The sequence below is a fragment of the Corvus cornix genome, chromosome 2, assembly GCF_000738735.6.
Source record: "Corvus cornix cornix isolate S_Up_H32 chromosome 2, ASM73873v5, whole genome shotgun sequence".
In the NCBI taxonomy this organism is placed as follows: domain Eukaryota; kingdom Metazoa; phylum Chordata; class Aves; order Passeriformes; family Corvidae; genus Corvus; species Corvus cornix.
In genome coordinates, this window is record NC_046333.1 from 29,903,932 (window position 1) to 29,920,069 (window position 16,138).

The following is a 16,138-nucleotide window of genomic DNA, read 5'->3' on the forward strand; positions in this document are numbered from 1 at the left end:
CATGGTCCTTCAAGTTTGGGGACAAATAAGGTGAGTTTTTTACCTTGTACTGTTTATTGTTAAGGGGCTATTTTTTTTCCTTGCTTTATGATCTGCCCAGTTACACAGATCTCAGCAAAGGAGCACTGTATACACAAACAACAAGACATTATTTATTTAAAACATCTCTTGCTCTAAGGCTTGTGTATGGCATGCAAAGTCCAAGCTGAAATTTAAGGTGGGGAGGCTCATGTTTTGATAGTGGGTGGATATGCATTGAAGGTAAGTACTTTAGCATATGGTACCTGATAACTTTATTGGATTTTTTTCCCATGAGCTGCATTCAAAATGATGAGGTCTCCTAAGGCATCACTCAACTTGCTAATCTTTTTTATAGTGATCAGACTCCTCATATAATTTTTCTGATTGCTCTTCTGAGAACTACAACAAATGACCTTAAATACTGGTATTGTAACTGGTTATATATGACCGAATGTCATCTTTGCTCTTTGCTTTGAACAAGTAACAATTGTTCTACAGACAACACATGGAAAAATGTAATCAGGTACAATACAAGACACTGTGAATTCAGTATCTATTTTGAAAATTTTATTTAATGCAAGTTTTTGCTGTCCAGTGATGATTTTTGTTGTGCTTTAAATACTAGTTTTCAGTTTAAAATCAGAAGAAAGTTTTCTATTTATGCAGAAGCAATCCCTACATACTTCATCCCCAAACAGAATTTAGAGAAGTATTGTTATTTTGATGCATTCCATTTGGTTTTTGGACTCTTCTTGGGTGTATAGCAGTTGCTGCCTAATGCAGGGTGACTTTGGAATGAAAACTGCTGTCAAACCAGACCCCAGTGGCCCTGTTCACCTACATCACTACGTAACAGTGAGATATCCATGTCTAGATGATACTCCTGGCTTGGATGGGCTATGAATCCATCATACACCTGTGTGAAAGGTGCTGACACACGTTTCCAGCCCTTCTATTTCTGAATACACAACCTCTCTCTCCCTCCTACACACCTTGTTAGTGGGAGTGTGTTCACTACTACTGCAGTGAAGTTAAACAGTGCTGGGTAACCACCACAAGCAGGAGTAACTTCTGCATGCAATCCATCACTGCACTGACCTGCAGTTCTCCACACACCTCCTGACACGCTAAGGGCTGACCCAGCCCAGTCCTTTTGCTGTGTCTGGTCATCTGAAGGTGGCAGAAGTTCAGGGTCACAGCTGACAGACAGCCTGAGAACAGCAGTGCACCGTGTTTGTGGAGTGCAGCGAAGGATGAGCAGCAATGCCCCCACATGTTCTCCATGTCTACCTGCCACCTCTAATCTGGATTCTTGGATGGTTTTACGTATTGTAATTCGGGCCTGTTGAATGCTGAAGCACTGTAAGGACTGCTGCATTTATCAGTCCTTCTTCTGTGATACAGAACTCTTGAGAAGCAGGCCTGCCAACAAAAATAAAGGGGAAATGGGAAAACCCACAACGAACATTTTTAGTAGACCTCCTAAATTCCAGCAGAAGTCTTAGGACACTGCCAGCATAGAGACAAGGCAACACATCACACAGTATCTGATCAGAACTCTGCTTGATGCATAACACTGCCAAATGCTTCAACAGCCCCTTCTGATCATTTTGATGAAATACATCAGATATGTAGGAGATCCTGTGCTTAGACTTGCTTCAGTCTCTCGTTGATGAGTGAGGCAGTCGGAGAAGTAACTTCATATGTAAAGGAGAAATATGGATTGCTTCCAATGCTCAAGTGTCAGGTTACAAAAAAGCATAAGTTTGGCTGCTTCTGAAGAATGCACGGTATGCTCCTTTCCTCATAGGGTCTTGTCCCCTTTTAAGAAAAGTCTCCATTGCAAGGTATTCCTGGTCTGTACTTTATTCCTCCATAGTCATATTCCTCACACTACCTACTTCTCAATCTCAGGATGCAGTAAGGTGCTGAGGTATGAACTGAGGAATAAATGTCTGACTTCACATCTTAGAACATGGAGCACGGCAAGTATTACCTTTGCTTTCTTCCATTTCATCTGCTGCCTTTTAGGAAGACCAAGGCCTACAAAGAAACCTATCACATCATTTGTAGGCACTGAAATTTAGACAGCATCATTGACCACAGAATATTTTGACTTAACCCATCACATCATACCTGAATCTAAACTTAAGTTAGCATGTTTTTATGATGGTGGCAAAGGGTGGAGTCCGTTTTATTTGCAGATGATTCAGAAGTCTGTAAAGGTGGACAGGTTCAAGTAGTTGTTACTCTGCTAATCTGTGCTTTCTGTGCACTTACTCTGTAGCCTAAAAATCAGTATTTGGACTCCCAGACTGCTGTGGCAATGTAGGCTGCCTGCATCTTGTAACACAGAAAAGAGAGCTCAGTTATTTCTCAGTCCTAAGGGACGAGCTCCCTTTTACCTGAGGCTCTGAGACAGCTTTGGTACTCTGCCAGGTCTAACATTTTCTAGCATTGGGCTGGCTTGGCTTTGTAGATAAAATCCTCCAACTCAGTATTTTCTTCTCAATTCCCAAAGCAGAAAGGAAGACATTGTGTATTCCAAGAAAATCCCCTTCCTAAAAACATTACAAGCCAAACATGGGCTTTAAGGTTTTTAAGAACAATAGCTGCAACTTACAAGGGGTTAAATTAAATACATACAACATGTCTTTCTCCTTGTATTTTCTAGCAACCCTGCATTTTCCACCTCCCAAAAGAGCAATAATCTTCCTATGTGGCTCAAGAAGCAGTGGCTAATTAATACATTTTGGAGAAAAGGCAGCCTCTGATGATAGCAGCTCTTCAAGTAAGGTATTAAAAAGTTTAAGCTGGCACTTTCTGAACAAGCAGGTAACATCCAATTTAGATTTCTTCTCTAGGGCAGATACAGACTATATAAACAGTGATGCATGAAAACTTCTTAGGGAAAGCAGGTAGTTTTGCCTTGGAAAAATATTTCAATTGATTAGTTGGCCAGGATGGCCACAGTTGTCATCTGAAAGATCAAAAACTGTATCAAACAGATCAGAAATTCTTTATGTAAGATACAGCCATCTATAATGACATTTACTATAGTGTAAAAATGTTTTATCTGCATGTTTAAATTGTACTGAAAGGACACAAAGTAACAGGCCAGAAATTACTATTTTTCCAGATTAGAGGCTTTTTGCAGTTGCCCACTGTTAGTTTCATTTCAAATGTATTATTTCAGACTAGCATTTAAATTAATTAAGCATTATAAAACATGCTGATCTGCAATTTTAAACGAAGCACACATCCATTCCCCTACAGGCTTGCACTTGAGCTGTTTATCCAAGCTGAAATCAACAGTTTCCTCGTCCTCCCTAGTATTTTGACATGAGCTATACGTGCTCAGGCTAAACACACTGTGCTAAGAAATAGATGGGTTTTCTTGCATTTCCTCCTCCACCACTGCCCCCCATACAGGTAGATCCTCACCGCCCAGGACAGGCATTCATTCATTCTCTGGCACACATCTGTGAGCCCTGGGTGTTGCTGTAGGACCAGTCTGAGATTATTCCAGACAAATCAGACTGGGGAACAGAGTAGGGATGATCCCACAAGGTGCTCTGTTGGCTTTGCCACAGGCAGAGATGAAAAGATGGTGAGGGAATACTTAAACCAGTCCAGCTGACTTTTGAGAATATCTGTCTACTGCATAACTTAAATCTACACATTTGTTTTTACTGCTACAGGTCTTCCTTGGGCAGACAGGCATTGCTTTTGAATTTATCCTGACATAAGGTTAACAGAACGATCTCCAGTACTGGTTGCAATATGAGTTTACAGAGGGCCAAATATGAGCACTGGTGGACAATATCATGATCTAGGAAAGAAAGGATACTGAAAAAGAAAACTGAAAAAGAAAACTCTGATGCCCAAGATCAAGTTCAGTTACCTTTCTACCTCCTGTCTGAAATCAACACTTTTCCAATCTTACTCCCTCAAAGTATTTCCACTAGGATCACTTATATCAATCTAAAATACATCAAAAGTTACAGAATTTTTCTATTCACCAGAAATTGTACGGTATTCAAAACTGCTGGCAAACTTCTTAGTTAATACACTTACTATCCTAAAATCCCACCAGCAAATGAAGAACCTTCTTTAATTGGGATAATCCAAGCTGCATATCTTGCAAACTCAGAGCTCTTGAAGTATACTTAAACATAGAAACATAAACAATATATAAAAAGACTAAGTGAAGTTTGATTTTTTACAATTGGTTCCTCAAACTCTGACAATCTTCTGTGTTTTAACAAAAAAGAAGAAAACATATATAAATTATGAAACAGATCTTTAAAGTACATGCTTTTAATGAGCTGGAAAACTCAAATACAAAATGTAGGGGGGGAATTTTAAGATGTTTTCTTTAGTGAATGTAATATGAATATTGACTTTTATCTTACCTGGAAGTAGACTGCAATTGCAAAACTGATCAGTTTACTATTTTATTGGGAGAAAACAACAGTTTTTGTTCTCCAGATAATCCTCCAGTTCCAAACTGCTTATTCATCCACATCACATTTATGTTTATTGTGTTCTCTGTGTTTGCCAAGTCCCAAACTAACACAGTGGAAGTTACCACAGCCAGTGGAACCATTCTCATTCACCTCCCATAGGGAGCAACTGCAGTGTAATTCAACAGATTTATTTCTCAAAATTATTTTCTCTTTTATGATTGTTTTCAAAGGGACAATGTCACATTCAGCATTTGAATTCCTTTGCTGAAAATTCAAACTGTGAGCAGTCTGGGCCTGCATTCTCTAAAGACTTTTCTCATAGGTATGTTTGTGAATTTATTTAAATGTCTCAACACGCATAGAAACCATCAAGAATATATAAGTGTTTCAGGACCCAGACATTTGTTCTTTTTGCTCTGTGACTCAGACCACAAATAATAACCACGACTCAATCTGTTCCAACCTTTATCTTCAAAAACAAACAAGCAAGCCAACTCAGGAAAATTTACATGATCAGCTCTCCTTTCAATTTACATTTATTATCCCAACTTCCTTGCTAAGACTTCATCTGAACATAATGTGTTACTCAAAATTCTTTAACGCAAATGACATCCAAGTCTGAGACATCCACGATATCGATTTACCATCCTGATTCTGCATGTAGCTTTTCTTCTTCCTCTTTTTTTAAGCCCAAACCCAACCTTTAAGAATTACATTTCAGTATTCAAATGACTGCAATGACCTATCTTCACAGGATATTAGAAGGAACATACAGAAACCCTTTCTGAAAGAATAGCAACTTGTAACTGTCCTAATTTTTCCCAGATCTTATGCTAATCCATCAGAGAAACCACCTCCAGCAGGAACATATGCATGACTAATCATTGCTCAGATTTAACTGAGCTAATATCTACTTTTAATATAGGAAATGAAGGCAAAAAGCAATGCAGTGAATCTGATAAACTGGCTGCTGTGGAAATAATTTTCTTTCCAAATTCTTACATTCTGATGGCCTCATGTAATATAAATAGATTCTATCTGTTTACAAAGATAACAACCCCATCTCTGCTGGAAACAGAACTAGTCATATCGTAAGTAAAATATTTAAATATATTGCATTGAGATTTTTAATACATGGGATATCTTCACTTAAAACATTTCAAGACTGCTTAAAAGCAAAACTGATGAACAGACTTCGTGTAAATATCTTCCTCCCCTCTACCTGGAGCAAAATTTTTCAGTCATATAGGGGATAAAAAACATAGCTTTTGTTTACATGTAAAAAAACTAGGTTTCATCCAGAATATATACTGTATGTTTCAATAACTTATATTTTCAGTATGAAATAGCCTCTTCAAAAAGATGACAAGTAACAGTCATCTTGCAATGATTCTCTCAAAATAAATATTACCTATACAAAATGCAGGAATAACATACAGGGCTATTAAGCTTAGAATTCGTGCAATTTTTTAAAGTGACCTTTTGTATAATTAAAATGTAAAAACTACAAGACTGTAGACTGAAAAATAATTTTAAATATTAAAAAAATAAAATGCAAATGATGTATAATGTACAAATAAATGAAATAATAACAAGAAATCTGCCCAGATGAAGGAAACCGTGTTCATAGTCTATTCAATTTTTTAAAAATTTGTCTAGCATACCTATATTCACAGCATGTTCTCAAATGCCAAGTCAGATTTAGTAACAAGACTATATAAAGAAACATCATTTGGACACAGAAAACATGAAGATTAAGATAATTTTTTTAACCAATGTTGTATGAATCACATTTATAATTTTTCTTATATCATGTGATCAAATAAAACAGAAAAACCAGAATGTATACATTGCTGATCTTTTAAGTAATGTTATGTACATTTTATTGCCAGTATATGCACAATGGTAAGCATAGAACTATAAATACACAATGTAATTAAACAGTAGAAAACAACAAGGATGTTACACGTAACAAAGGAAAGAAGGAGGAGATACTATTTTCTTGATGTAGCTGCTAAAAAGGGCTAGCGACGAGTTATGACAGTCTTGGGTTTAAGTCTTTACATATATTTCTACAACTTTTCCTCCAAATAAATCTCTGCAATGGCATTGCTTCTTTAATAACCACATCTTAGCTCTTTCTATCGCATTCACTTCAAACTAAAGTAAAAGCAACCTTTCATGTTAACTACAAGCATCTGACTTAATTTTTCACTCTGGCTTTTTTTTCAGGGTTCCTAGCAGGTAAAGTGTGTAAGTAGTTTCTTATGATATTTGGCTGCAATGTTGAAGAATAGAGTTTTGAATACACATTAAGTGATAATTTGGAAAAAAAATAAAGACTTTTCTGTAGATAGTTCTTCTACTGGGTGCTATATGCAGCAGCTCAGTCAAAAATTAGTCACCCTGAAGAGGTAGAGAGAATTTTAGCCTAGCATAGATCACAATCCTTGGCACCACTATTTTCTCTCTTATCAGGATATACTTCCTACAACTAGACAACATCACAGTCAAAGGGAAAAAAAAAAGTCAGGAAAAAGAGTTCCACTATTCCTGGGAAGGGCACTGTTTCAACCCATTTCTCAATTAGCTTGCTGCTTATATTAAAAAAAAAGAAAAAAAAAAAAAGAAAAAAAAAGAAAGACAACATTTAGGGACACATTTACTTATCTTTGTTCTCTTTCCATTATCAACTTCATAAATACAAATAACCATTATTCACAATATACTAACTCTTTTTCAAAAATGGAAAAACAAACCCTTGAAACATTTCCACACCTTAATCCAGATGGGTCTTGAGGATGCTATTCAAGAAAACCATGCAAATAATTTGGTGCAGCTTTTCCTACTCATCCAAAATATATATTTTTCTTTAAATTAAAGGGTGGCGAGATCCATAGCATTTGTGACTATTCCCCCCTCCCCCCATTTAAATTCAATGCAGAAAATCTTGGTGCTTTTCGGAAGGTAAGGAATAAATAGTTTTCTGCACTGTTGTCGTAAGATCCCATGTGAGTTACAATACAAGACTACTTGTTCCAGCAATTAGGTTGAGAGGAAACATTCTAGTGATAAAGATAAATACATACTGAGCATGCTTGGGCAGAGCACTCCATTCTGAAGCATCCTGCTTGAAGAACGAAAGGTGACAAGGATGGTTCACGTCCATCAAGTGACCATGAACTCTGCTGCTCACCAGCAGGCTGCCACTCTATCACCAGGTCGGCAGTGCTGCCCTGGCAGGGCTGTCTTCCACACTAAGAGGTACTGGTTGTACCAGTCCTCTACTGTGCACACTAAATTCTTATTTATGCAACAAACATACAACCAATGAACAATATCACTGTGACAGAACTGGATCAATCCAGCTTTCTTTTTATAGGCATATTTCTCAATCTCCAGAATATCCCAAACAAGCTGTAAATAAGATGATGAACCACCAACACAGTGAACGAGTCTCACTGCAGTTCAGACTAGTTCAGCCTTGTTTCACATCACGTCTTGTTTCTAGCGAAGGACATGATACTCAAACAAAATAGCAATAAAAAAGTAATGTTATCTGCAGCTGAAGAAAAGCAACAGAATTTATATTTTAACTTCTGAAGCTTAAAGCATACCTTTTTAATTAGCATTAAAAAAATCTTTTTTTTTAATACAGTAACACTGGCAAAAGTTAAAGGGAAGACACAGAGGATTATGAACAGGGTAACTGATGGATAAGATTATTTAAAAATTTTATTCTGCTTTGATCAACTGATGTTAATACTGTTTTTCCTTAGATTTGGAATAATTCTATTGCAACAGTCTCATGCAGGCTGAGGATAGCCATTGGTTAAAGGAAAAAAAGCAAAACCCCAAACAAACAAACAAAAAAAACCCCAACAAAAAATAAAAGAAAGGGGGGGGGGAAAAAAAAAACCAACAAGAAAAAGGTTCCAGAAGTTGTATGTAGGATTTTCCTTTCACTGAAGAGGGCCTTGCCCTTGCTTTAGGAGACCTGGTTAACTCTTCTCAGCTTCATTAGCTTTGTCCAGACATATCTGCTGCTGTATCACCTGCTCCAGAGCCTGTTTGTGCACGTTTGATGTAAAGGTTCAATAATTTCATCTGCAAATTTAAGACAGAAATTAGTTCTGTTTAGTATTTGCAAACTGTACAGACTGACTACAGGAAGAATACAACAAGACAGACATTAATCCTTTTTCTTTTCCCCAAAAGCAAAACTGTACTTTACACAGTTGATTCAAAAGGAACATACATGCCCAATGAAAACATCAAACACAAGTACAATTTTTCATAAGGAAACTGCTCAAGCTTCTCTAAGGATGTAAAGAAGAGTATGATATAAGGTAGCTAGATTAAGATAGATGGAATATTTTCCTCCAATTATAATGCTTTTCTAAATATGGTAGTGGTTTTGGGTTTTTTTTCTTTTAGGTTAGTGCTGAGGTTTAAGCTGAGGTTTAAGTCAGAGTTGCTGATGCTGGTATTTGCTAAAGCTTCCAATATTGTCTAGAGTCACTTTAAGTACAATCACTGCCAGAGACTCTTTTAAAGACAGAACTGCCTTATTGAGACACACAGAATTAATTGGCCTGTTTCACTCCAAAAGAAAAAGATATTCACAATTAACATATAGCTGTTTACATACAAAAAGTGCATGAAAAGGTGTCAATGAAGTCATAAACATCCTGGAAGAAAAAGGACCACAGACTGGTTCTTATTATTTCAAATTACAGGTACTGAAAAGACTAGTCAAAGCAAAATAACAAGGAGGAAGAATAAATGAAACTGCTGCATGTAGCATGGACATGCATGTTCCTTGTTTTTCAATCAGAACTTGCAAGAAAACAAGACAAGAAACACTGATAGGAAAAGCCTGCTGAATACAGCCATTATCACTACTACGAGCATACAAGGAACTGAATGCATTAAAAAGCAGTAAGAAACATAGCTTAGTAATTATCTTAATGCTAAAGTTTGTACACTTGCATAAATAAAGATCTGTGGACTCTCAGTTTTGAATATTTTACGGTGAAGTTGTATTAATACAACTGATATTCTCTTTCAAATATACACTTCATTGAAACTTTCAGGCAATGGCAACCGAAATAATTTCAAATGCATAGATGCAATCATGAGCCAAGATTTCTTCAAATGGTATCTTTTACTTACTTTACTGCCAGTGAGTTGACTGAGATGCGGTTTTAGTTCATCACCAATTACTGCATGAATGGCTACAAGGCAGAAAACACATGCCTTACGAACGCTGCTCTCTGAATTATCATAACCCTAGAAAAGCAATAAAATTAACATTAATACCTTATCAGTTAATGATTAAAAGCCTCAGAAAACTATTTACTTATTTACTATAATAAATACATTGGAGTCTATGGTAAATTAATGCCAGTGTAGCCCAACGAAGCATTCCAACAAAAAAACAAACATGCAAATACAGAGCATGCAGTTAAAAAGCGGGCTGCTTATTAATCACCACTGATAATCATTTTCCAGGCTGAATTTAAAACCCACACAATCCTGTTCATAAGTTACACTGAAAACAGCTGCTGCCACGCAATAGGCGAGCACATAAGAGAACTGTTCTAGATTATACAGGTGTTTACTTAAAGCAGAAGACCACTCACAATTTAAAGCTTCCTGACTCTGAAAGAACTCTCTTAACAATTTAAGATTCTTTTGTTAAGTCCCATCTCATTCTTTAATAATTTTTGTTTCTTTTGCCATTTTTCCATCACCCCATGCCCAGCTGTCTCACTCACACTCCCTTCTCAGACTCACACTCCCTTCTCACACTGCCTCTATTTTCCCGCAGATGTGTGACTGGATCACACCCATTAAACACAGAAATCTGCAGAATGCAGCTGCCAACTCCAAAGAGTCTTTATCCACCAGAAGGAAATTAATATATTTTGGCTCTTTATAAGGTGGTAAAAAATTCAGTTTTAAAGACAAAGGAAGAGAAACCTCTGATACCCTTCTAATTTTATTCAACTTTCTAAAACTGCTTCTTTCCTCTTGCCTCCCAAAAGCCCCAATTGATAAAACCCTACAATTATACACAAATAAAACATGGACAATTTCACACCAAATTATGTAACCTGGAAAAAGGTACAAACAATAAAAAACAATCTTAAAACTAAAAGTATATACCAAGCTTAACTATAACCAGTACTTTATATCCTACTGAGATTTCCTCTGAGTTATAATTTAGCTCCCTGCTAATCAAAGAGATGATTCCTACTGTCCAAACTATTTTGGGTCAAGGCAGCCATCAACTATCAGACAAGTGAAATCCTTCATGAGAACCAAGTGGTACTATTTTTAAAAAGTCTTTGCAACTCGTCTGTATATGGTTTCTTTTTATTAGTCTGTTTGGTCTTTTCCCCCCCTATTTTCTTCTTTCTTCTCTCCTTACCTGTATTAGACCTGGCACAATCTCTGGTAAAAGCTGAGTGAGGGTTTCTTTAGATACTCTTTCTATAACTTTTGTCTGCATTTTGATTGCAGCCAGATTAATGGGGTAGTCTGCAGTTTGGATAATTGGACAGAGAACTTTGATGCACTGATCTGGGCTAATGGAAGTGGCCAGCATGGAAGCAGCTTCTTCAGCAGATCTCACCACCTATTGAAAGAAAAAGACACAGAAAAGTGATTTATATGAGACTGTTACTCTGTGGTCTGTTTTCTGGCAGGAATGGTCTTGAGCATAAAAATTTCCTATCAAGAGCTCTGCAGTATTATAGAGTATGTAAAGACTCCATTGATTCCAACTGTTGGACATTATTTCTTAAAAACACAACTCTTCCCAATATCCTGTGGCTACTATGCCCTTGGCAATACACGTATCAGTTTTTCAAACCTGCTTGTTTTTTTACACAATTTCTTTACTCTGCAATACCCTCCAACTATATATTGAAGTATCACCACCTTTGTAAACCTTAATTCCTTGTGTTGTCATTGGTTATTGCTTGTTAAGTTAGTGATCACTGACAAAACACGTTTCCACACTCATTTCAAAAGTGTGTTTAATGACATGCCTAGATTGATAATTGTAGAAACCAATCTTTTTCTTCCCCTATAATTTTGAAAGAAACTATTACAAGAGAGTACTTTAAGCTTGAAGAATACACAGAACAAGAATAATTAGGTAGGATGTCAACAGGTACAGAAGCTCAAAACACAAGGGCACCACAGAGAAAACTAACATCTGATATTCACATTAGTGCTGTGGTGGCATCTGCCATTTAACAGGAGAAACCACTGTACAGAATGAGCGGTTGTACACCACTGATGTACAAAAACCTCCAGAACTTTCTCTCCATCCTTGTCCCCTTTACTCTCTCACTCCTAACACATGAAACCATGAGAGAGAAAAAAGCACAGGAACAGAGAAGGAACAATGGGGAAATGACACTGTAATAAATACAGTGTATGAAACAAATCCAGAGAATGCAAGGAGAAGAGAAATGAGTATCAAATGAGTGATAAACTCATGGGATGGGAGGAATCAAAGTCAACTTCAAAGCCTGAAACTCCACAGTAAATTCCACAAAGTGCCCTTGCATGGGGAAGATGTACTCATTTAGTAATAAACATGGATCCTTTCCACAGCATCAGTGGCACTGATATCAGAAGTTGAATACTGGGTTGGTTACTGTAGCTGTGTTTCCTATATTTACATGCATTATCCTTTACTGTGTATGCAGCCATCACAAATAAATCTGAGCAAGATTACCTTTACCCTTCTCCTGAACCCCCTCACTATTCCTGGCACGAGCACCTCCCCCCACTGACATAATCCTGCATATTTTCCCTTAACACCACTCAAAGCCATGCTCTCAAATGGAGCAGAGTAGAAAGAGTTGACAATTCCGTGTCATGTTTAGGCTCATCTCTCAACCACAAACCTCACTTAAATCCAAAGCTTCTTTTAGATCTCCAGGACACCTATATTCAGGTTAAGATGTCAAACAAGAAAAAAGCTCCTTTCAGTTATTCTTTGAAGAGCTAAGGTGACACACTGTTGGTTACACTGTCCTCTGGGATGGCACCCAAAGACCATCGTTATTAGGAACGATATTAACCATTCAAGAGCTTTCAGAACTGCAGGGTGTTTTTTCTTCCATACCCATGTTAACTAATAACATAATTGTTATTAGCATATAATAATGTGCCTGTTATGAAATGAATTACTTCCTCAATAAGACCTGAATAATTTCACATTTTCTGGACAGCTCTTTCATTTTGTAATAATCTGTCGTAACTGTAAGCAAATAAAATAACTGATTACTGACCTCCTTATGAGGATCCTTATGCGCTTCTAATGTCTTCATGATTGTGAGCTCTGCATAATTCTTAAACCTTGCTGGCTGGTTTCTTAGAATTTCTCTTAGAACTTTCAGTGCCAAAGCTCTAATTGCATGCTAAAGATTCAATATTAAAATAAATGAGTTATGCATCTTTAAACAGACATATGCTTTAACATTTGTTCAGCTGCTGGAAAAGTCTTTAATAATGGAAAAAATATCAGATTGTGCTCTGCACACATATACAGTCTGAATCTAGTGTTAACAAATAAAGGTAGGGAAAAAAAATCTTCAATCTCTCTTTCTGCAGAAAATTCAGGTGATGTATCATAAACACTGCTAAAGTAATTTTACTTATCTATGCCACCTAGAAGCTAAGTTGCAAACACAAGCACTGATAAAACCATCATGCAAATACATTTTTTACTTTTTTTTTTACAATTGTTTTAAAAATCAAACTCAAGTACTAGTGTCTTTGATCCTTAGTAATTTCAAAAACATGGCCTTTGTAGAGAATTATTACACAGAACTCAGTCTCTTCACAATGAGCATTACTGTATTTTAGAAATAAATTTTTAAATCCACTGCCACACATGATGTTTTGATATTCTAGATTCCTTCAGGGGCTATAAACAGATAAGCTTTGAATCTCAGTGAAAAAATGTTTCATTCAATCTACTGTGTCAGAATCCATAAATAGGAATCCTGGAGACATTAAGTATCACTGATACCCTTTTTACCACCACAGCAATCAGACTTCATGACATTTTTGTAATTCCATAGTTTTTTTGTTTTTCCACCACTAACTGGAATTTGTGCCCTTTCTACAACTCATACAAATGTCAAAGGTACTGAAAGTAAGCCATGGGCTTTGTTAACATTCTTAACTGGATTAATCTGAATTTACCTCTTTATCTCCAAGCGTTTCAAGCAGCAGAAGTAGTATTGTTTTGAAGTGCTCATCCCAAACACCGAAAGACTCTTCCTGAGTTAACTTCATGAGCTCATACAGCGCAGCCTTTCTTTCTTCAACTCTCTCATTATGGTTTGATAACTCTTTCAGTAGCTCTGCAACCAGATCAGAATGGTCCATGGGAGGCTCTGTCAAAAAGTAATGCACAAACACAGTTACTGCAAATAAATATTAGTGCCTGTTATACAGCTGAAGGATATTTTCTAGTATGACTTGCTTGCTTTTGAGTATGCTTTTGTTTTTTTCCCCACATCAGCCTGCAAAAATTGCAGTTGGGCTACTACCTTTTCAGTGCAGCCAACATTGCTGAGCAAGCTTACAATCCCCCCAAAACCCTTACAACGATTATTGCAAAAAACCCCCAGCAGGCCAGTCTACTGCAGGAGTTTTTAGGCTTGCAGTACCCACTAAGCATCCTTTTAAATCTGATCTATACACAAAGTGCCACCTTTCCCATATGACCCTTCCACTCAAGATGAAAAAACTTTCTTTTCTCTGTTAGTATTACAGAATTGTTCAGACTTTCGTAAGCCATGATTCCACAACAATAGCTAGGCTGCTAAAACAAACAAGGGGAAAAAAAAAGTACAACAATGGTTCTTAGCACAAAAGAGTAAACCAGGGCTATTAGTCCCATAGAGATTCCCAAAAGCAATTCATTAAGAGATGGCTCTGGATTTTAGTTTTGATTAGAGAGGATTCCATGATAATGGAAAAACACAGGAACACAACCTCTATTTGCAAACTGGACTGCAAACAGAGTGATCTGCAAACACTCAAGAAACTTAAAAATGGTCTTCATGAAAAGCTGAGTATCAACTTAGTGCCTTTATTCCATTATTGAGACCCATTTAGTCTTTAAGGAAGGAAAGCATATAGCTTCCATCTTTGCACCGAGACCTTTGGATAAATTAACAGAAACACACATTTTTTAATGGAAAAAGTTAGGAAGTTCTGGCATAAAATGCAAACGCATTGCATTTCCTGAAATGATTGCATGTATTAACTAACACATGAAATGCGTCCTCCATAACAAATTAATTATATCATACACTGAGAAACCACAGCCCTTGAACATCTTTTTTACTATATTTAATACTATAACTTACAAATGCTGTACAAAGCACTTGTACAAAGAACAGAGTACATAAATTACTGTAAAAATCATGCCAGTTTTGAACCCCACATTCCTATTTGCATTCTGTTTTACATGAATAAACAGGAGCACAAGTACCTGAAAGCAAACTACAAACACTACTGCTGCCTCTGTATTAATGGATGATTAATGTTTGACTAAAGGGCAGACTGAAACCGCATTAGGTGAAATATGATTTAAAGCAGATGAGCACAATGGACAATCATTTTAATGGAAGCAAGATCATTACTTTGACTGCCAGCACTATTACACTTGTTCTGCCAAACTATGAGGATTACAGCTATAGCAAATCCTCATATATGCATTTCAGGGAATGCATATTGACACTTAATTAGCAAAACTTCTCATATCCATTTAAATAAAGTATTTTCAATGTGGTGTCATCTTAAACGTATAGAGGGAAGGGGTAAAGAGAGGGGAAGGTAGTAACCATGTCCATGCAGGAATAAGGGGAGGAATGAAGCTCCAGTAGTAGACTAAATAACTGAAAAACATGAAGATAACCAAGAGGGATGGGCCTTTACAGCTGGAGTTTTCCGTTCCTTTGTATGACTTACACCCAGTGTTTCATTTCCAAACATTTTCCAGGTAAGAATGGAGAAGCATAAAAAAAGTCATGTTCAAAGCCTACTCCCAAAATTTCTTTTTCAGAAAGGAAACAAAACACAAATGAAGAGGAGCAGATGCAACTCCTTCATTTGAATGAATTAAAATATGCATTAGAGATATAAATATTTGATGAAGAACAGCTCTTCTTAAACCAATCAAATAATATCCTTTTGAACGGATAAACAGTGTAGGGGTTAAAAGGGAACACGTAGGTATGTCCTGAATTTAGGAAAGATTTTCCTACTGCCACTCACAGCATCTTAATATAAAAGCTATGCAAACATGATGGCCAAAAAAGCAAACAAAGCAAGTGCAAAACTTGATGAATCACGTGCAGGGTGACTGGATTATAAATGGTTTTCTATTAATCCTGGAGGATATGAGTGATATCCTTGCTTGGATGTGTGCAGAGCCTGGTTCTGTTGGATGCATTTGTTAGTGCTATCTAAGGGATGTGGAGCCAACTTAGAAAATCTGTAGATGACATCACTTTAGGAGCAATTGCAAAGATTCTGGAGAACAGGATAACAACTGAAAATTATCCTGTTAAATCAAAGCAATGGTCTGGAAAAAAAAAAAAAAA

At 36.7% G+C, this 16,138-nt stretch overlaps 1 protein-coding gene across 40 annotated transcripts in view; it reads right to left on the reverse strand.

The window, feature by feature from the left end:
* Positions 1 to 4,942: 4,942 nt before the first annotated feature.
* The window catches only part of CLASP2 (cytoplasmic linker associated protein 2), a 147,487-nt gene continuing 136,291 nt past the window's right edge, over positions 4,943 to 16,138 (reverse strand). For all 40 annotated transcript variants that reach the window (XM_010398668.4, XM_019285521.3, XM_019285520.3 and 37 more), the window contains 5 exons: positions 13,725 to 13,918; positions 12,806 to 12,934; positions 10,927 to 11,133; positions 9,666 to 9,782; positions 4,943 to 8,597 (listed from right to left, as the gene is read on the reverse strand). In XM_010398668.4, the coding sequence (XP_010396970.1) occupies positions 8,511 to 8,597; positions 9,666 to 9,782; positions 10,927 to 11,133; positions 12,806 to 12,934; positions 13,725 to 13,918 (734 nt within the window). In that variant the 3' untranslated portion in view covers positions 4,943 to 8,510. The remainder of the gene's footprint in view (positions 8,598 to 9,665; positions 9,783 to 10,926; positions 11,134 to 12,805; positions 12,935 to 13,724; positions 13,919 to 16,138) is intronic.